The sequence below is a fragment of the Haliotis cracherodii genome, unplaced genomic scaffold (genome assembly GCF_022045235.1).
Source record: "Haliotis cracherodii isolate W230 unplaced genomic scaffold, xgHalCrac1.p SCAF_16, whole genome shotgun sequence".
Taxonomy (NCBI): domain Eukaryota; kingdom Metazoa; phylum Mollusca; class Gastropoda; order Lepetellida; family Haliotidae; genus Haliotis; species Haliotis cracherodii.
The window spans coordinates 16766190-16788226 of NW_027266271.1; the positions used below are offsets into that span (position 1 = coordinate 16766190).

General features: G+C 40.4%; 2 protein-coding genes across 2 annotated transcripts; both read right to left on the reverse strand.

The window, feature by feature from the left end:
- Positions 1-170: 170 nt before the first annotated feature.
- On the reverse strand, positions 171-8675 carry LOC139463428 (uncharacterized). Its single transcript, XM_071244689.1, has 6 exons — positions 8638-8675; positions 4470-5551; positions 3707-3771; positions 3366-3474; positions 2868-2933; positions 171-2077 (listed from the first exon to the last, which is right to left on the reverse strand). Exons 2-6 carry the CDS (start codon positions 5548-5550, stop codon positions 1371-1373), a joined length of 2028 nt encoding a protein of 675 aa, XP_071100790.1. The 5' UTR covers position 5551; positions 8638-8675; the 3' UTR covers positions 171-1370.
- Positions 8676-13200: 4525 nt separating this feature from the next.
- Positions 13201-21854, reverse strand: LOC139463596 (E3 ubiquitin-protein ligase TRIM33-like). Its single transcript, XM_071244866.1, has 4 exons — positions 21786-21854; positions 16969-18037; positions 15872-15980; positions 13201-14462 (listed from the first exon to the last, which is right to left on the reverse strand). Exons 2-4 carry the CDS (start codon positions 18034-18036, stop codon positions 13813-13815), a joined length of 1827 nt encoding a protein of 608 aa, XP_071100967.1. The 5' UTR covers position 18037; positions 21786-21854; the 3' UTR covers positions 13201-13812.
- Between the last annotated feature and the right edge of the window lie 183 nt (positions 21855-22037).

Below are 22037 nucleotides of genomic sequence, written 5' to 3' on the forward strand. Positions count from 1 at the left end.
GGGATCGATGACATACATCAACCAAGTCAGCGAATCTGACCACCAAATCTCGTTAGTCGCCTTTTACGACAAGCATAGTCGCCTTTTATGGCAAGCATGGGTTGCTGAAGACAACGGGTCCTCCACAGGTCATAGGACCAAGTCAGCGAGCCTGACCACCCAATCCCGTTAGTCGCCTCTTCCTCTTCAATCACTCGCACACAGGTATAAAATTGAAAGATAACTATGTACTTTTTTCCATTTAACTCCACTGACACACTAACAACAAATACTGTATGGTCAAAATTATATAGCGTGAAATATTGACGTTGTGATTTATTATCACTCAAAATCTAAAAATCGCAATCTCACAACTTCAAAGAGCTTCATCAAACTCTTGCTCTGAAGTTGTTTGATCCAGATAGGATACGCTCACCTTTTCGCGAACAAGTGGTATCATCACCATCTGATAGAGATTTATACACTTTTTGCTGTGATTCACACATGATCATGATATAGTCTGAATCGTGCAATCGAAAATTGGACAATGGCTATAAAGAACTATGAAAAGTACAAGCATTGAAAGTGATAAGAAAAGCTACCAAAAACACATACGCCTGATCGCAACCAGTGGTTAAGCCCATGCACGTGCAAGACATGACAGTTAACAGTAAATGGGGGTATAAAATAATTCATTCCAGATGCAACTGAAATGTTGTTTTTGAATACTTTTATCTCTTATTATATGCGTGTAATATGCGTGACCCCACAATAATGACGCTTAGTGTATATTGAACTAATTCACATTTCAATCCATATCTGCACGCCCAGTGGCATCCTCAACCACATCCATATCAACATCAACATCATCTACTTTTACATGCATATCAAAATATATTTTCAAAGTACTCCCAGTCACCAAGTTTCTATTTACTCTCCAATAATATACAACAAATGACATCTTTATAGCCATGAAGTATTAACAATGGTGTACACAAGTCGATATCAAACAAGTTTCTTGAGTAGAACATACATAAAATATCAAATATTTACACCCAAACCAAAAATATTCACGAAAGAAGTGTTGCATAATGTCATGTCGATCTTTCCACACACATGTTTAACAGTCAATCAAATTTCCAAATGAAGGTGAAACATCCTGTCCGGTCACGAGTTCCATTTCAACTCGCTTTGGACTGCCATAGACCCCAAATACAGGCCACATTCCAGCAGCAAGTTGAGCTCTGTGTTCTGTCTTTCCATACACATGTTTTACATAAAATCACATTTCCATATAAAGGTGCACAATCTAAACCATGACGTCTATCTGCGTTGAACACCGGATGTAAAGTAACAGTAGCTGCAGCGTCAATTCCATTCTGCCCAAAATATTACTTAGACAATCTCAGTCTGGCCTTTTCAAGCAGCTGCTTCTTCCAGTCTTCCATCTGTACATCCTGTCCACTCACGAGTTTCATTTCAACTCTCTTTGGACTGCCATAAACCCCAAATACAGGCCACATGGTTTTGTTATGTCCAGCACCATGTTGTGATCTGCTGACACAAAAACATCCGGATCCCAATGTGCCTCTGTTGTTGATGTCCACGAAAGATGCCGCCATCCTGTCAGTATCAACAAGAACCCCGTACTTCAATGTCACAGATGTTCCAGCTTCATTCTCAAACACATTGTCTGAACTTGCTATATCCCTTCCATCCATAGATACATACCATTTCACATTATTTTCAGTTCTATGTACATGTGCTATGTCGAGACTGCAGGAATTATATTGGCCGCCAATATAGTTTTCACCGTCGATGACCTCCTCTCCACACACGCCCACCTCCAACACAAGGCTCTCTCCACCCACAGGCCTGCCCAGCTCTGCATCTGCCTCAACCTCCCAGTACACCAGGCCGCTAGAGGGCAGTGGGGAGGTGCTGCTGGTACCACGGTACTTATTCATCATCTTCCCACTGGTGTCAACTGCCTTCATTCCTATCAATTGGGGATGTCTGGAGTTGATGAGAAGCCCTTGGTCATTAATGTACGCTGCGTTTCGGTTCACTCTGTCAGAATCAAACATCATCGTTGGACCTATCATAGGATGAGACAAAACACAATGTTTATAGTTTTGACATCTATTACATATAATTGTGGCAATTTCAACAGCTTTAGCCATACATATATTCGGTAATGGTGTTGTCATTCATATCTGATGACATGGCCCTCTAGCCTGACGTCACTCAGAATCGAATGTCCCTACTAGTATTCCATAGAATCGTGTCCGGTTTGACATCTGCCTCCCCCTTCCAGTATACCAGGCCGACAGAGGGCAGTGGAGGGCAGTATTTACTCTTTCGGAACTGAACTTAATCTTTTGGCCTGTATCAAAACTAGATAAACTAGTGACATTATGTCTCAGATCCTGTCTCAGATCCTGCATGTTAGAAGAAGATATGTGGGTTTTTCACATTTTGATTATCATGATTTCATATAATATAAATTTGTTTATGCATTGAAGGGTACGCCCATTTTGACACTTTTTATCAGATGTTACAACTAGTAACACGTCATTGTTTCATGACAATCTGTCAATACGAGTTTGAAAAGAGAGGTCAAAGTACGACACATCTATATCTACACTGTAACAATACTTATGTATGTTTGGGCTGTGAATGATACAGCATGTCGATCGTTTATTTACAACGCATCGAAAACATAGCATGTTACACAACTCCCTGGGTTGTTGTCCTGGGTCCACTTGCACTTCCTAAGCAATCTTAGAGCTACGACTCTCTTAAATCCATTAGAGTTTGGGAGTTACGATCATCGTAGAGCTGAGATCGCTTTGTGCAAGTGGCTCCTGGATTATAAATATACTTACATACGACAACATGTCGTGCATCGTTCACTTTCCCGAGCACGTGTAGGCAGGTGTCTTTGTCGTACCCTGAAAGAACTTGATACCTTACGCTTTGTGAAGACACCAGAAAAAAGATAATATGCAAAACAACAAAATTTTATATTTGTTAGTTAAATGGTGAAGTTAGTACATGCAATATTTGTGTCCGAAATGATTCAGACTGAGTAGCATTTCTGAAACAACCATCTGGTAAGAATAAGAACAAGCATATAGACATAGTAACGTTTAGGATGTAATTTCAACAGTGCCAGGAGGAATGGAGGGGTTGGTTAGGGAAAGGCAGCTTTGTAACCTGAGCTGACTAATTCCATTCCACATGGCTATGATACCGCCTTAGGTCATTTCCTCATTGCCTATTGTGTTTTGACAGAGGTGACACAACAGGAGATCCAAAGAAAATAAATCAATGATTGTTAGTGTTTCTTCTTTTCTGAATAATATGTATTCTATGTTACTTACCATTGGGGAGCAACTGAATTGCGATTCTCTGATGTCTGGTCACATCTTTCCGCAAGGTCTTTATCCTTTGATCATTCTTTGAGGCCACCTTTTTCAGTGCACTGATTTGCTGAAAAACATAAAGTTCTTTGAAGACCATAATATTTTTACTGTTCTTTTGCGGTCATCGTTATTATGGTTCGTGATAAGGATAATTCAGTGAGAACTGTTTCTGTCAATTCCTTTTTGGTGATAATATCACTTGAACGCCAATAAAACTACATATACTTAAATTTCTTTAGCCTTTTGTCATACCAGCAACCTTCCCCAAAATACCATCTCAACACGATTCCAAACGTTACCGTTTCAGCGTCTCTGTTCTGTGTCTGAAGGTCTTCAATAAATGCTTCCAGCTTCATCTGAACGGCTGTAAGAACATCAACATGTTGCTGTCAATCAAGTACGAGAACGTTACTGGGTTGTGGACACGTTATCTTATTGTTATTTCAAAACACGCTTATGGGTGGAATGGAAAGTGTAATCCGTTCATAACTTATATAATACTTTGATAATATGATTACCATTAACTTTAATTATTATGCCTCAAAGTGAGATTGACAATCAGAGAGCAGAACTACCAACTCCATATGAGCCCGTATACCGTCAGTAAAAATCCATGATGGTTGTTACTGATCTAATATGAGACCGTATACCGTTAGTAACAGCCATTTTTAATTTTCCAACACCCATCTCACATATTTCACATGGAAATTGTTGTACAAATTCTTTTTTTGTTGCCGTATACGGTGTCATATTAGGGTAGCAGGACAATGTTGGGCGATGCGTGAGCCGAGCCCAATATTTTCCTGCTAACCTAAAATGACACCGTATACGTCATCTAAAGACACCGTAACTAATGTAAATAAATAAAAAGTATTGACAACAAAAGATGTGAAGGCATCGATAGTTATCAATCTTCATTTACTCACTTGGCTCTATTTGAGTGAGTGAGTGAGTATGGTTTTACGCCTCTTTTAGCAATATTCCAGCAAAATCACGGTGGGGGGGCACCAGAAATTGGCTTCACAAGCTCTGTTTGAAAATGGACATCAAAAGCAAAGTTACCTGATTTAATTGACGATAAGTCTGTCATTACTTCTGTCTGAGTAATTGGAGTCATGAAACACCCAAAATATGATAATGAGGATTTCAAATCTTGTAAACCTTGCTTTGAGAAGACGACACATGGTTCGTATTTGTCAACAGTGGGGACATCAGCCTTCATACAAAACTCATGGGCCTGTGCGATAGAATCCGTCATGTTGTGGAGATGGCAAGGTGAGGCATAGAGGAGTGTCTTGTTGATGTAGTCACAAACTGTCTTGCAGCTTGTCTCTGATGACTTCAGGACTGGACGTCGATTGTTATTGATGTTCCGCATCGAGTCCAGAAGCTGATCCAACTCCACAAGAACCTCCTTCTCTCTGAGATCTATCACTTCTCTCAACTCAGAGAATATGTGTTCAAGAGTTTCCCGGAGAGATACAGCTTTCTTTTCAATGACCTCTGCATGCTCATTTACCATGTCTGATGATCCAATTATTTCTTCCTGCTTCGTTGATAAAAGACTCAAGTTATTAGTAAGATTGTCTCTTCCCTTGCTCAGAAGTTCATCAGCTTTCTTGGTTGTGTGACTGGCATGTTCATCGTAAAAACATCGTGGACAAATGAAACAGTCACAATCATTGTCGTAGATGTCCATTCGTTGGTTGTGTTTTTCACACAAAGGTTGTGATCTTTTGGTTGTCTGGGATATATCAGACATCCATTGAACCGTGTGGTTCTTGGTTGCTTTTATCTTTGAGTGAGACACCTGGCAGTGTTCACAGAGGAAGTCCCCACACTCCCCACACCAACACATGGCCTCGTTCCCATCCTCATCATTGGTACACAGGAACTCTGCAGGTCGGTGTTTGGAGGTCAGGTGGAGGACCTCCGCTGAGACAGTTTCATCAACAGGAAGTAGTATACAGCTCTTGTCATCTTTGTCATGACACTTCACGCAGATGGAGCATATGAGAGTTGTTATCACTGTTGATTTGAGACAGTTCTCACATACAGGGTGTAGACATGGAAGCAGGTGTGGCTGTGGTCCTCTATACCTGAAGGACGTGCTGCACACCACACACATGGGGAATGGGTCCATTCTGGAGAGAGAAATGACGTTTTATTTATCTACCACAGATACCCTACTTCAAATGCTGCGACTTTATATCTTTACCATGTCGCACTTATAGTACACTGTCAAGAAAGTTAAATGAACATATCCTCGGGTCAGCTTGCAGTACCCTTTGAATCAAATCATTCGAATTTATGTCCTAGATCAAACTAGCAATACATCACCATCCTTATTACATAGAGCAATAAACAAGAGCGATAAATGTCTCAATATTAGAGGGCAGTCGGGTAACCCAGTGTTAAGCGCGTTGGCTCGTCATACTTATTGCCAAGGTTAGCATCCTTACGTTGGTTCGATGTGATAAGCTCATTTTGTGTGTCACCTGCCATTGGGATGAACATTGAAAACGAAAGTACGGTGAACTCAATCACTCAACTCAGTTTCCGATGCCGCTACAATGTCTAGGCTTACGCTCACCATGGGCACCAAGCATAGTCGCCATTTAATGTTTTGTCCCTGGTAGGAAATTATGGCGTTATTTAGGATCTAAATATATTGTAGATTCAATGCAGAGCTATATTACCTGTAGATTTTTCAGTGGTAAATTAAATTTATTCAAAGTAATTTTAAACATCATTTTATTCTATTTTCCCTTCTCTAAAGATCTCCTATCTTGTCTATGAATCCTGGGTTTCAGTTCGTGAACTTAGTTTGAAAAGTAAAGTCACAAAACAACAGAAGAACGTATAACTAAACTAATATTTTATTAGCTTTAGAAATTCATGCAAAAAATAACTAATCTTGAATTAATCAACACATATGCATCCAAAGAACGTCACTTTAAAGGATGCGTCCACTGGTTATGGCACAACAAGTGATAGGGAAAGTCTCCGTTGCTCACAGAGATTAATTAAAAACATACATTTGGGCTTATTTATTGATCACGCCGAAATTGCACATTGTTGAGTAGAATTTCACAACATGTCTCGTGGGTTTGAAATAATAATATTTTCTGTTTAATTGCATTTCAGCGGGTCATTTCCAAACAGTGATTCAGTAAGCAGCAATGTATGAGGAGAGGTTCCGGGATCACGGAATACAGGGAGGGCTACAGTGACATAACAGGTCGCAAGTCAACTGCCTATGGTTAATCGATATTTCTCGGAAACGAAAGCGAAAGTGGGACAAAGGGTTTTTAATGAAAAGAATATTAAGTCTAACAAAATATGTATACACATATATCTTCTCTGACAGTACCTCAGCTAGTACAGAGTACAGGATAATGTTATTCCTATTACCTGTACAGCAGCTCCAGGGAGGTCTACCCACACAGCAGCCAACAATCTGGCGACTTGACAGCCTCCTTGGTGACAGTGCGCTAGATTCTTAGAGTAGCCTCCCTTACATTAGAGATCGCATTTATGACGGTTGTAAGCGACGGGCTGTAAAATCCGAATATGACAACGCATATAAAGTCTATATAGACCACATGGCACACTATGTTCATTTCCAATATTCTCTTATAATAAGTGGCAAATGTCAGAAAACACCTACCCGTGAAGATTCGGGGTAGAGTAGGTCTTCAGCAACCCAGGTTTGAAGTAAAAGGAGGCCATGCTTGTCTTGAGAGGCGACTAACAGGATCGGGTGGTCAGGCTCGATTACTTGGTTGATGCATGTCATTGTATCCCAATTGCGTCGATCGATGCTCATGGTGTCAATTACTGGATTGTCTGGTCCAGACTCAATTATTTACAGACCGAGTCATATAGCTGGATTATTGCTGAGTGCGGCGTTAAACAAGAGTGAGTGAGTGAGTATGGTTTTACGCCGCTTTTAGCAATATTCCAGCAATATCACGGCGGGGGACACCAGAAATGGGCTTCACACATTGTGCCCATGTCGGGAATCGAACCCGGGTCCTCGGCGTGACGAGCCAACGCTTTAACCACTAGGCTACCCGACCGCCCCGCGTTAAACAAGAAACAAACAAAACAAACTTTATCAAAATATTACGAGGCTGAAAACAGCCGTTGAAACAGTTATCATTCCTATTTATTATTATTTCCACACAAAACAAAGTACGATGGAATAACCATTTGTTGTTTGTTTCAGTTTTAGCCGCCATCAAACAGGGGTGTATACTTTCTAATGCAAGCAGTTTTATATCCGTTTTAGAACCAATGTTTAATTCAGTACAAAAAAAACTTTCATGCGTCTGTTTCTGAATAAGATACATGTATAATAAAATTTGGTATGAAGTTGCAGTTCTGTCCCAATATTACTCATGAGATTTCTTTTCGTAAACAATTGACATATATTATTATGCGATATAAACCTTCCTTTGTCGAAACTCAAAGAAAACGTAAATTCAGATATTTTCATAGGTGTCTGTCTTCTCTTAAATAAATCTAAAACATTGCGATTTGTTGTTTTTTACTGCAGTCTACAATATTCCAGCAATATCGATCAGGGCGGCCTGTAAATAATCGATTTTGTCACTGACAACTTTGCCAGTGGTTGATTTGGACAACGTCCCATGCCGTCGGGGCATTCGTGACCAACTCGTGTTATTCCGGGACAAGCATGTTACGGAAAGGGGCGAATGGTAAGGAATGACCGTCGGGTCACTTTAAAGGATGCGTCGGCTGGTTATGGCACAACAAGTGATAGGGAAAGTCTCCGTTGCTCACAGAGATTAATTAAACATACATTTGGGCTTATTTATTGATCACGCGGGAATTGCATATTGTTGAGTAGAATTTCACAACATGTCTCCTGGGTTGGAAATACTAATATTTTCTGTTTAATTGCATTTCAGCGGGTCATTTCCAAACAGTGATTCAGTAAGCAGCAATGTATGAGGAGAGGCACGGGATCACGGAATACAGGGAGGGCTACAGTGACATAACAGGTCGCAAGCCAACTGCCTATGGTTAATCGATATTTCTCGGAAACGAAAGCGAAAGTGGGACAAAGGGTTTTTAATGAAAAGAATATTAAGTCTAACAAAACATGTATACACATATATCTTCTCTGACAGTATCTCAGTGACTACAGAGTATGATACATGTATGTGTACGACATACATCAGGATAATGTTATTCCTATTACCTGTACAGCAGCTCCAGTGATGTCTACCCACACAGCAGCCAACAATCTGGCGACATGACAGCCTCCTTGGTGACAGTGCGCTAGATTATTATTAGAGTAGCCTCCCTTACATTAGAGATCGCATTTATGGCGGTTGTGAGCGATGGGTTGTAAAATCCGAATGTGTCAACGCGTATAAAGTCTATATAGACCACATGGCACACTATGTTCATTTCCAATATCCTCTTATAATAAGTGGCAAATGTCAGAAAACACCTACCCGTGAAGAGAGTCGGGGTAGAGTAGGTCTTCAGCAACCCGATTTGCAGTATAAGGCGGCCATGATTGTCTTGAGAGGCGACTTACAGGATCTAGTGGTCAGGCTCGATTACCTGGTTGATGCATGTCATTGTATCCCAATTGCGTCGATCGATGCTCATGGTGTCAATTACTGGATTGTCTGGTCCAGACTCAATTATTTACAGACCGAGTCATATAGCTGGATTATTGCTGAGTGCAGCGTTAAACAAGAGTGAGAGAGTGAGTATGGTTTTACGCCGCTTTTAGCAATATTCCAGCAATATCACGGCGGGGGACACCAGAAATGGGCTTCACACATTGTGCCCATGTCGGGAATCGAACCCGGGTCCTCGGCGTGACGAGTCAACGCTTTAACCACTAGGCTACCCGACCGCCCCGCGTGAAACAAGAAACAAACAAAACAAACTTTATCAAAATATTACGAGGCTGAAAACAGCCGTTGAAACAGTTATCATTCCTATTTATTATTATTTCCACACAAAACAAAGTACGATGGAATAACCATTTGTTGTTTGTTTCAGTTTTAGCCGCCATCAAACAGGGGTGTATACTTTCTAATGCAAGCAGTTTTATATCCGTTTTAGAACCAATGTTTAATTCAGTACAAAAAAACCTTTTCATGCGTCTGTTTCTGAATAAGATACATGTATAATAAAATTTGGTATGAAGTTGCAGTTCTGTCCCAATATTACTCATGAGATTTCTTTTCGTAAACAATTGACATATATTATTATGCGATATAAACCTTCCTTTGTCGAAACTCAAAGAAAACGTAAATTCAGATATTTTCATAGGTGTCTGTCTTAAATAAATCTAAAACATTTCGATTTGTTTTTTACTGCAGTCTACAATATTCCTGCAATATCAGGGCGGCCTGTAAATAATCGATTTTGTCCCTGACAACTTTGCCAGTGGTTGATTTGGACAACGTCCCATGCCGTCGGGGCATTCGTGACTAACTCGGTACTAGGTACGCCCGTTTGCGCCAAGACGGAACCCGGTCGCAAAAATGGCCATGAGAGGGGCACGAGTCGCTATTTGGCTTGTCCCGGAATAACACGAGTTGGTCACGAATGCGTCGGGGTACAATGAAACATAATCCACCAAGTCACCGATCCATTTAGTTGAATCTTACAACATGCATGCATGCATAGATTACTTTTGGTCAATAATCATAACCAGGAATCCCAAAGTGTAGTCTGGAAAACACACCCCAGGAAATATTGGTTTTCCCGAACGAGAGCGAGGGTAATACATTTATTTTTAGACGAGTTTCGTAAAACAGTATGAAAAACATGCGAGTGTAATAACGTCTTTGTTACCTATTATTTCTTAATCCATTTGAGCTTTTCGTTAGAGAAATGCACTGATCACAACCGCCGTCTTAGAAAACCACGTGAACAGTCTTCAGCTATGAAGTCATTTCTAGTGTCAGAATAAAATTTGAATGACGATAGCAAACCCGCCCGGATGACACATACAAATACTTGTTGTTGAACGATATTGCACCAATGCACATACCAATTTTAGTAACTCGGCTATTTCTAACCCTAAAGGTAATTAATTACTGATTATGGATTGCTGAAGGAACAAGGTATTTTGTCAAGTCAAATAATATGTCATCATTGTTTGATGGAGAGTTAACTTGTGGATAAGATATAAGATATAAATGCTGAACCAGAAGTCCTTATACACTTAACGTTCAAGTTCGACTTTATGTTATTTACCCCAGTACGTTTGTAAATACAGTATGACCCTGATATAACGAACACGGATAGAGCGAACAAACGGATACAACGAACTGTTACAAAATCCACGATTTATCTCTTCTATATTATCATATAAAATTTTCGTACATAACGAACTCTTTACAGCGAACTAACGGATATAGCGAACTGATACCTGATCCCGGACAAGCCCATCTACCTATGATTAATGACTTGTACAGCAATCAGCGGCGAATCAAATGTTGTTTTACGCCGCACCAAGCAATATTACAGCTATATGATGGCGGTCTGTACATAATCGAGTCTGGACCAGACAATCCAGTGGTTGATGTCATGAGCATCGACCCACGCAATAGGGATACGATGATATGCATCCACCAAGTCAGCGAGCCCGATCCCATTAGTCGCCTCTTACGACAAGCAAAGTCGCCTTCTACAGCAAGCATGGGTTGCTGAAGACCGTATGACTAACTTCGCCTCATCACGAATATGCCAACTTTAACCAATTCATTTTAAATCTGAGACGGGCCTGCTTCACGAGATGAAGGTTTCTGTTATACATGAACAAATAGCTTAAATGTATATTTTGACTTAGTAGTTCGATACCATTCATTACTTCGAATTCTCTTCATTTGGGGACTGCTACCAGCAAACAAAGCATTTTTTCATGTACATGTACCGCATATTCTTGACCAGAGTGAGCGAGTGAGTTAAAAGTCAAACGTCACATTGGCATTATTGCAGCCCCATATGACGAGTTAACATTAACCGTGTGTTAACTTGAAGTATATGTTTAACTCTGCTTCCTTGATAATAACACTATTCAAGAAAACAGTACAATCATTTAAACCGTTGACGCAGAACACCCATCTGCCATTAACTTACATCCCTGCCTTGACATATCATTGGTCTATTAATTCAGGCTTGTGTCAGACAAAATCTTTGGGAAGCAACTCTTATCATTGATACCATATTAAAGTGTAACTAATGGCCAGCTAATATTCTAGGTTTCTGTAGACATCAAGGCCTCCAGGTCCAAGTTTCCCAGTAAGAAAAGGGAATTGGATATAGTATCTGAAATATCAGCAATACAGCTGTCAACAGTATAATGCTCAACGATAGAAACATTGCAACGAGACTATGTTTCTTTGTGTTTTGTTTCATGCAGCACTCAGCATATATCTCATCTGTATGACTGCGGTCTTTAAATAAGCGAACCTGGACTGGACAGTCTAGTGATTGACATCATGCGCATCGATCTACACAATGGGGATACGATGACATGCATCAACTATCTGCGAGCCTGATCACCCGATCCCGTTAGTCGCCTCTTACGACAAGCAGGGATTGCTGAAGACTATTTCTAACCGGGAGTCGTCTTCCCGGGACTCGAAACTATGCGAGGACTCTGCTTGGTGAAGTTAGACACAATACTCACAACACACTTTACAAACATATTGCATCTCTCAGGCTTTTTACGATCACATTGTTCAATGTCTGTCTGTTCATTCGCACATTTTCCTTAAATGTTTTCTTCACCTATGAGCAGAAGAATCTCTTCACTTCTACATAGCAGACAGAATTCAAAATTGACATACCGTTTCTTTGTGTCAACAAAATCAGTAAATGCGCTAAATTTCTAGTCTATCACTCTCCTGTCTGGCTTGTTTACAGACCGCCACCGCATGGCCGGAATACTGTTGTGCGGCATCAGGCGATAAAAAATACTTTTTATGCAATTTGCGGTTGCTTCCGGTTGGACAGAGCATGCTTAACCTTATCGCGATCTTTCACACCCAATGGAATCTGTTTGTGCGGATAATCAAGACTCGTTTTCATTTGGGTTTGATGTTATATATTTGCTATTTTCTGTCACAAACATCAAAAATGCAATTAGAAAGAATATAATTAAATTTTCCTTGTGTTTATTGAGATTCCTGCACTCTGATTAGCTGAATTGGTCACGTGTTAAAGCACTCATTTCCCAATGAATGTAAAAAGTTAAACCACGCCCACCGCGGACTACTTTTATCACTACGGAATGTCGGGGAATTCCAATATCACAATCGAGGGAATTCCCTTTCTGCTCATGTGTATGCATGTTCATTGTCCAAACAACCCTTTGAGACCGAAGGCCAAGAAGAAAGGAAACAGCAAACGTGCAGGCTCGTTCGCCGGTTTTGTTCCCGCTCGACTCGGTCGCACAACTTACATGTCTTCGGGTTTCATTTCTAACCCGCATTTTTTCCCACTGTGTCTTCCCGTTCTCAGGGAACTCATGTTTGAATCTGCCGGTAACCGACCATGTCATTTGAAACAGCCACCTTCTCCCGGACATATTTGTTCTGGATCGTTACAGTCTGGGTGTTACACTGCTTCTCGCCTCTTGCCTTGATTGACAGGTCCATTGAACATTGTATTGATCTTACCATCCGTTGATTGGCTACTGACATGTCAAGTTATGGGCATAAATTAAAAAATCACGACACAGTATGTATTCCTACACCTGGAATGTTTATCAATCTCGTCATTTTGTCTCCTTTGATATATACAAGTGTTTTTGGTTAAGCTATTGTAGATAAAGCATGTTTTCGTGGAATAATACAGTTTGCACACCGGTTTTTCGATTCACACCTCAATGAACCGAAAACAATCTTGACTCACTCACTAAATAATATTTCTGTATACACTAAGCAAATAGATTTATTTGAGGTTCCAAAGCATTTTCACTATGATAGCTAAAACGTGAGGACCTACATATAATCCACAGGCACACAAAGGAAAAACCAACATTGTCCCTATTCAGTGTGTGATATAAGATTTCAAGCTTTAAGTGCGTAGGGGTACAACAGAAGAATATGTTGACACGACATTTTGACATTTCCCTTTGAATCTGATGTACACCTATGTTGAGAATGGAAACAGCCAGATATGTTACCAAGACTAGTCTAAAGAATTCATACAAGAATTTTGAATCCCACACTAAGAACGTTATCAATGTCTTTTTTCCATTGGGTACATGGTTACATTATCGGCACGCAGATTCAATGGACATGCTTGATAACTTTCCAGCATACATTTTCTCAAATGTTTCACATTATTGGAGCATTGTCTCTGGGGTTTAGTTTGGTGTGCCTTCAAATGAATTTTATTTCACCAGCAAATCCTTCTTCCAATCGTCCATCTGCACCTCCTGGCCACACACCAACTTCAATGCAACTCTCATGGCACTACAATAAACCCCAAACAGTGGCCATATTGTAGACCCCTTCTTCACATTACCAAGGCTGCCATATCCCAAACGGCGTTGGTATTCATTGCCAATGTATGTTACTTTCCTTTCATCTACATTGACAAGGATTCCATATCGAAACTTGAACATCGTCCCTTCCTTATTGTCGATGCCTCTGTCGATTCGCGTGTCAGGATGTGTGTTGCTACTGAAAACAGTCTGAATCACACCCAAATGCTCCATAAGAAAGAGACTTGATGAATTGAGCTGATTGCCGACATAGAAGGAATTGTCCATGACCTCCTCTTCACACACGCCTATCTCCAACACAAGTTCCCGATCACCTAGTGGCATGCCCAGCTCCACATCTGCCTCCACCTCCCAGTACACCAGGCCGCTAGAGGGCAGTGGGGAGGTGCTGCTGGTGCCACAGTAGGTCTTCAACATTTTCCCACTGGCGCGAACTGCCTTCTCTCTAGGATGTGTGGAGTTGATGAGAAGGCCTTCGTCATTGATGTGTGTTCTGTTTCGGTTTACTCTGTCAGAATCAAACATCATCGTTGGACCTATCATAGGGTGAAACAAATTAATATCATGTTTATAGATTTGACATCTATTACAAATAATTGTGTTTGTTTTAACAGTCTTAGACGTACACATCTTCGGTCGTTGTGTTATTACTGAAACATTGCCGAAGTAACTATAAATGTTTACTCTTCATGCAAAATAATAACTTAATTTTATCACGGATATGATGTCTAAAGACATTTTCACTGATTCTGTAGTACACCTGATTATATATAAAAACCTACAAAAGTTGGCAGTCCGTTAAAATAATTATAGCATCATTATTCCGATACCAGATATTCATTGCTATTGTTTACTTCCAAAAATTATATTATCGTACACAGTTTTATGAGGTGAAATGGAATATAATGTAGCGTTCAAGATTGTTGCATTTAATTATAGCGACGTGAATGCACGTGTGTGTACATGTGCGTGCGTACGTACCTCTATAGTTACTTGTACTAGTTAGTGTTATTATCGGTCATACCGTGCTAGCCCACCGAAAATAACATGAGGTCTGTTTTAACAAAAAGAAACACTCAGACAGTACACTGGCTCCGAGCCAACCAGTCATTGTTAACCCCTTAATGTCAAGATCTAGGCAGGGCGAAAACGAGTAACGTCTTTTACCATATTTTGTACCTTGCAACGTACATACTAGTATTCTGTACCATATCATAGATTCCAAGGTGTTGATTGAACTACATTAAAGCGATTTGTCTCTGGTTTGACCAAAGGAAACATATTTACTGATTACGTGAAGGAACATGTCCTTTTCTTGTCCTGAAATAAAGTCTCAGTGATTGACTTCATGAACAGAAAAATTAAGGATCTGCAAATAATAACGCCTGATCACTTACAATACAAAGAACAAAATAAAAGGGTTTAATGATTTGAGTAATAGTGAAAGTTTTCTCTTTTAGATTGAAAGGTTGCCACCTTTTTCCGGTAGACAGAAACATAAAGATCACCAGAAGTAATTGCAATTTGTTTCTGATATAGAGATGTTTGTTGTAGAGGAAAAGAAATGGGGGTTAGGTATGTTGGTGTTATCAACATGAGCATGGCGAGAGTGAGAGTTTGGAAACATGCTCAACTTCTCAATTGACCGCCAGGCAAGGAATCAATATTTAACACGTGTGAGGAGATGATTAAAGAAGATGTGTTTTAGACGCTCAAGAAATTTGACAACTTAAAGACAGTTCCCTTAGAATGCTACATTCCGATGACTCTCTTTGGGATTCCGGGTTAGGGCTGGCCGCCTGGTACCTTAGTGTCTTGGCTGATTGCATGCGACGGCGTAATATCAATCACTGGATTGTCGGGATTCGATTAGTTACATAGCCAATACATTGCTGGAGCATAAACAAACAAAGACGCTTAAAAACTGGAATAGAAAATATCTCACCATCAGGATCCAACTGAATAACAAACTGTTTCAGCCTAGACACATCTGCCCCGAGTTCCTTGACCAGAACTTTGCCGTTTGAAACCATGGATTTGAGAGTTGTAATTTCCTGTTGAAAATGTATATTCATTTAGGTCACAAAACTTCTAATAGTTGCAAAATAAGGAGTTACTTGGGTTAAACACTCTTTAACACGTTGGGTGACGAGCTATTTAACATTCAATCAGCCCATGTACGTATACAATTGTAGGAAGACGCTAAGGATGACACAGACACATCTTGGTGAAATACAGCAGATTGTTGGGACAACCCAAACATCACCACCATAGATCACCACTGGTTCCATCACTTGTATTCAAACCCTTAGCAACACATCCTTGAACAGGTACTAGACGGAAATCCGAATTAGTCTAAGACCATCCTTTTTTCCTTTGATGAACGTGAACGTTTCAATATTCACAATACCTAGCTTGAAAGTTGCCTTTGCCTAATACCGAGCTTGTTCAGTTTACCTTTGCTGCTTCTGTATTCTGTGTTTGTAGTTCAGCTATGGTTGATTCAAGGTTTATCTGACGAGCTGTTAATAAAAAATATATTTTGCTGTGTTTTTTTTAATACAGCATAATTGTTCTTTATCTACGTATAGAACAGCTGATAACAATTACAACCACTTAACATATATTTGTACTTTGAGATACAAATTTGAGACTTGAGTGTTCATCACAGACAAAGTTTCGTTTTTCACTATCTTACTACCATTACAATGGATGTATTTGTGGCTATAAGAAGAGATAAATTGCATTTCTAGTAATATTGGCGTATTAATTTCATAACTATGACATTATGGTAATTCCAGTGAAATTACTGGATTGGTAACAGCATGAAACATGTGTTCAAAAACTACACTAACTTTCAAACTACTTTAGTTTTCAATAGTTGCTATGTTAAATATTCGAGCTATCTAATAATTTAAGTTATCTTGATCGACACGGGGTACTTGTTATTTTCTGTAATCGAAAATAGGAAATAGGAATAGGAAGCAGTTAAATTCTAGCTGATGGTCGACTTCAAAGCATGTATCACTAACCTAAACAAACCGGGGTAAACTCAGGAACCTCTTCACCATTGCCATCAGGAACCATGAAACTTCCGAATGATGAAACTAATGATTTCAAATGTTGCATTTCTTGCTTTGAGAACGCCACCGACGATTCATACTTGTGAACGGTGGGAATGTCAACACCCACACAAGACTCAAACGCCTGTGCGATGGAACTCTTCAGTTTGTGGAGGTCGGATGGTGAGGCATAGAGGAGAGTCTTGTTGATGTAGTCAATGACTGTCAGACAACTGGTTTCCGTTGACTTCAGGGATGGACGTCGACTGTCATTGATGTTCCTCATGGAGTCCAGAAGCTGATCTAGCTCCACAAGAACTTCCTTCTCTCGCTGATCTATCAAAGCTTTTAATTGTGCAAAGGTGTGCTGAACAGTTTCTCGGAGGGATGTAGCTTTCCTTCCAATACTCTCAGTTTGCTCATTTACCTTGTCTGACGATCGAACTATTTCTTCCTGTTTTGTTGATAAAGACTTCAAGTTCTCATTCAGATTATCTTCTTCCTTCTTCAGAAGTTCATCAGCTTTCTTGGTTGTGTGACTGGAATGGTCATAGTAAAAACATCGTGGACAAATGAAACAGTCACAATCATTGTCGTAGATGTCCATTCGTTGGTTGTGTTTTTCACACAAAGGTTGTGATCTTTTGGTTGTCTGGGATATATCAGACATCCATTGAACCGTGTGGTTCTTGGTTGCTTTTATCTTTGAGTGAGACACCTGGCAGTGTTCACAGAGGAAGTCCCCACACTCCCTGCACCAACACACAGCCTGGTTCCCATCCTCATCATTGGTACACAGGAACTCTGCTGGTCGGTGTTTGGAGGTCAGGTGGAGGACCTCAGCAAGGACAACCTCATCAACGGGGAACTGCCTATCGGTATCACATATGTCATAACTCTTCGAGCAGACAGAGCAGTCCAGAGCTGTGACTTCAGGCGACTTGAGACAGTCCTGGCATACAGCATGTAGACAGGGAAGCAGGTGTGGCTGTGGTCCTCTGTACCTGAAGGCGGTTCTGCACACCACACACACGGGGATAGGGTCCATTCTGAAGAGAAATGTTCTTTCATTGCGACCAATCGTAAATAAAATGTCAAATGCAAAATGGGGAACATTATATGAATCGACAACTGTAAACACAGTGATAACACCAGGTGTGACAGGTAGGTGTGACAGGGCATGCTTACCCTTTCCTACCGGTCACACCTGCAGCTCACATAATTTGCACAACGTACTCCTTCCATACGAGTGTGGCAAAACATCGAACTTACTGCTACTTATAATGTTTGCCATGTCGCGATTATGGTGTAAGTTCCAGGTCTCGTCTCTGGTAGCGATCGTAGCGCCACCAGTGGCTATTAAGAGTTATGTCCCTTCTATGTCCTTCATACTGACAAATCAGATTCCACCTCTCATATCACTTGCATTTGCTTCAAACAAAATGGCGGAGCCCAGTCAAGACGATCTGTTTGATAATCGAGATCTGTACTGTAATAAAACGGGTCTTACTTCGAGAAGTACATCAAATCACGTGAGCATCTTGATTAAAAACATGAAAAGATTTTGAAAATATCTGTTGACAACGAGTTGGCGGTGCACATGCACATTCGTAAATCCTGCAATCGACTGAAATCTGCGCAGTAGTTTACGAACCGGTTGTAGATTTTGCTACGCGATTAGACTATGCGTAGCCTCGTTAGTCCAGCCAAAATATAACAGCCTAGTTCGGCATAATAACAGCCTAGTTCGGCAGGGGTGGAAACTGAACTTTATAGTCAGTTAACTCCCTTGTCTCGAGAAGATGTTTCCACGTAAAATAAACAAATTTCCATTCTCCACAGAATGGCATACATAATGGTATGTTCTAAGATTGCTCACCGTTTGCTGTAACCTTCCAAGAGAGCAGTGTTCTAAGATTGCTCACCGTTTGCTATAACCTTCCGAGAGAGCAGTGTTCTAAGACTGCTCATCGTTTGCTGTAACCTTCCAAGAGAGCAGTGTTCTAAGACTGCTCATCGTTTGCTGTAACCTTCCAAGAGAGCAGTGTTCTAAGATTGCTCACCGTTTGCTGTAACCTTCCAAGAGAGCAGTGTTCTAAGACTGCTCATCGTTTGCTGTAACCTTCCAAGAGAGCAGTGTTCTAAGATTGCTCACCGTTTGCTCTAACCTTCCAAGAGAGCAGTGTTTTCAAACTCTAGTCGTCATGGTAGAATGCGGATAAACCTGCTGTGTTTTGAAATTTGAAGGGGCGGTCGGGTAGCCTACTGGTTAAAGCGTTATCTCGTAATGCCGAAGACCCGGGTTCGATTCCTGACATGGGTACAATGGGTGAAGCCCATTTCTGGTGTCCTCCGCCGTGATATTGCTGGAAAATTTCTAAAAGCGGCGTAAAACCATACTCACTCACTCACTGAAATTTGAGATAGTCTAATTGTATATTAGGTGCATCTTATGTATTTCTAAAGCGATAAACGTGTTAACTGTTTATATATACAAGTGAGCGGATTATTCGTCCTGTGTACATGTTGTATCACCTTGTATTATACAATTGGCAGTTGGGTAGGATTAACTTTCAGTAAATAATAGCTCTCTAGACCAAACTGCCGGGTTATGACACCGTAGCCCTCGAGAGCGGTAGTATGATATATCGTTACTGGTTTAAAGCCACTGGTGTTGCCTCAATGCCAAGACCCCTGATGCGGCACTAAATCATGGCTTGAAGAGACCAGGTTGAAAAGAATTGACTTCTACTTTGTGTTCATTGAAGTATGAACCTTCATAGAGTAGGGGCCAAACATTGCGTAAGGCATACGTGAAACGGGATTTTGTTAACGCTATCCAATATGGCGGAAAATTCACTTCGGCTTTTTTGTTTACATATTTTCCAAATCATTCTAATCGATTCTAGAGTTGTCGGTGACATTTCAAAGGATCACAGGTGATTTGATTAAAAAAAAACAAATACCCCTGATTAGCACACTGATAATATGCTTTATTTGAAATGCAATTCTCAAAATAAATACCCTATATTTTGATTTCAAAACATACACAAAATAACTGCGAAATGGTGATTTAGTTATGCGTGATTTAGTCATGCGTGATTTACGAAGTTCCAGATTTTCAGAGATCATTTTCAGTGGATGATATCCAGAACATAGAATCCACAGAATTGAAAAAAACTTCCAGTGTATTTGTGAACGTAATTTTGTTTCGTCTTCAACATGTGATATATATGCCCCTCTCGCATCCATTGGTTAATATGTAAATAAGTGTATTTATGAAACATTATGTAAAAAAGGAATGGTAATATATTGTCCAATATAGACCGCGGTAACCAGGGGAACGAGACAGCAGAGAAATGTTCATCTCGGGGATTCCCCATGAAAAGTAGTTCCGGTCAAAAGTCGTCAAAAGATGAAGTTTATACTTTGTATAAAAGTTTGTTGAATAATGAACGGGTCTAATGGGCAGCAAATACACCAATCACATCTACGGAAATACCTTCAACATCAAAATACGAATTTATTAACAATTGTCTGAGCTGTTGGTTTCTGCCAATTTTATGCTCAGTGTTAGGTTGTTCCATCTCCATTGTTCACACACGCTGCGGGTGATCAGCTGTTCGGAAATTGCGGCTGTTATGACTTCAACACAAATATTTCCTTCGCGCTAGTTTATAACAACCGTTGTACACAGTTATTGTGTGCATCAATACCCATGCTACCTCATTATGGAATATATCTGTTTTGTTGTATTATGCAATATTTTCATTGATGTCTCTTTTCATGATCTAAAGTTCTTGTCTTACCTGTCAATCCTGGGTCATGGTTCCAGTCCTTAGATTGAGAAAGAAACTCACAAAAAGCAGAAGGATGTTAAACAAACAGAATAACTTAATTAGGGGAATATTCATGCAAAAATAACTTGAATTAAGTACCATATATACATTTTTAAAAAGTCATATTAAAGGATGTGTACACTGGCTATGACGCACCAAGTAACAGGGAAAATCCGTTGCTTATGCGTGGATCAATGCTCATGACGTCAATCTGGTCCAGACTCTATATTTACAGGCCACCGTCATATTGCAGTTTGTTGCAATGACACGTAAAGTGACATAACATATTCTGTTTAACTGCAGTTGAGCGGGTCATTTCAATACCTGCAGGGGCTTGGTTGATGTTTGTCGTGTTTGGGCGCGGTCTTGTCTTGTGTGGTTGGTTGATTTGTTGTTTTACGCCGCACTCAGCAATATTCCACCTATATGATGGCGGTCTGTAAATAATCGAGTCTGGACCAGATAATCCAGTGATTGACATCATGAGCATCGATCCACCCAAATAGGATCGATGACATGCATCAACCAAGTTAGCGAGCCTGACCACCCGATCTCGTTAGTCGCCTTTTTACGACAGACACAGTCGTAAAAGGCGACTAACGGGATCGGGTGGTCAGGCTCGCTGACGCTCATGCTGTCAATCACTGGATCGTCTGGTCCAGACTGTGTGATGTATCCGCTGTGTAAAGACTATAATCCATGCAGTGATTCAGTAAGCAGCAATGTATCAGGAGGGCTATAGTATCACGGAATACAGGGAGGGCTACATCGACGTAACAGGTCGCAAGCCTAACTGTCTGTGGTTAATTGCTATTTCTCGGAATCGAAAGCGAGAGGAGGACAAAGGGTTTTAACGAAACAAGGTATGTATAGACATACATTTTCTCTGACAGTATTTCAGTGAGTACAGAATATGATATTTGTACGTCATACACCAGGAAAATGTCATTCCTATTACCTGTACAGCAGCTCCAGGGAGGTCTACCCACACAGCAGCAGATCATCTGGCGACATGACAGCGTCGACGTGGACAGTGCGCTAGATTATTAGAGTTACCTCCCTTATTATAGAGATCGTATAAACGGCTGTAGTAAACGAAGCGTTGTAAAATCCAAATGTGTCAACGCGTACAAAATAAATAACTTTTATGGTGAGAGTACTTGTTACGTCACGGGCGTAATTCAACCATATCAAAGCGGTGATACCGACC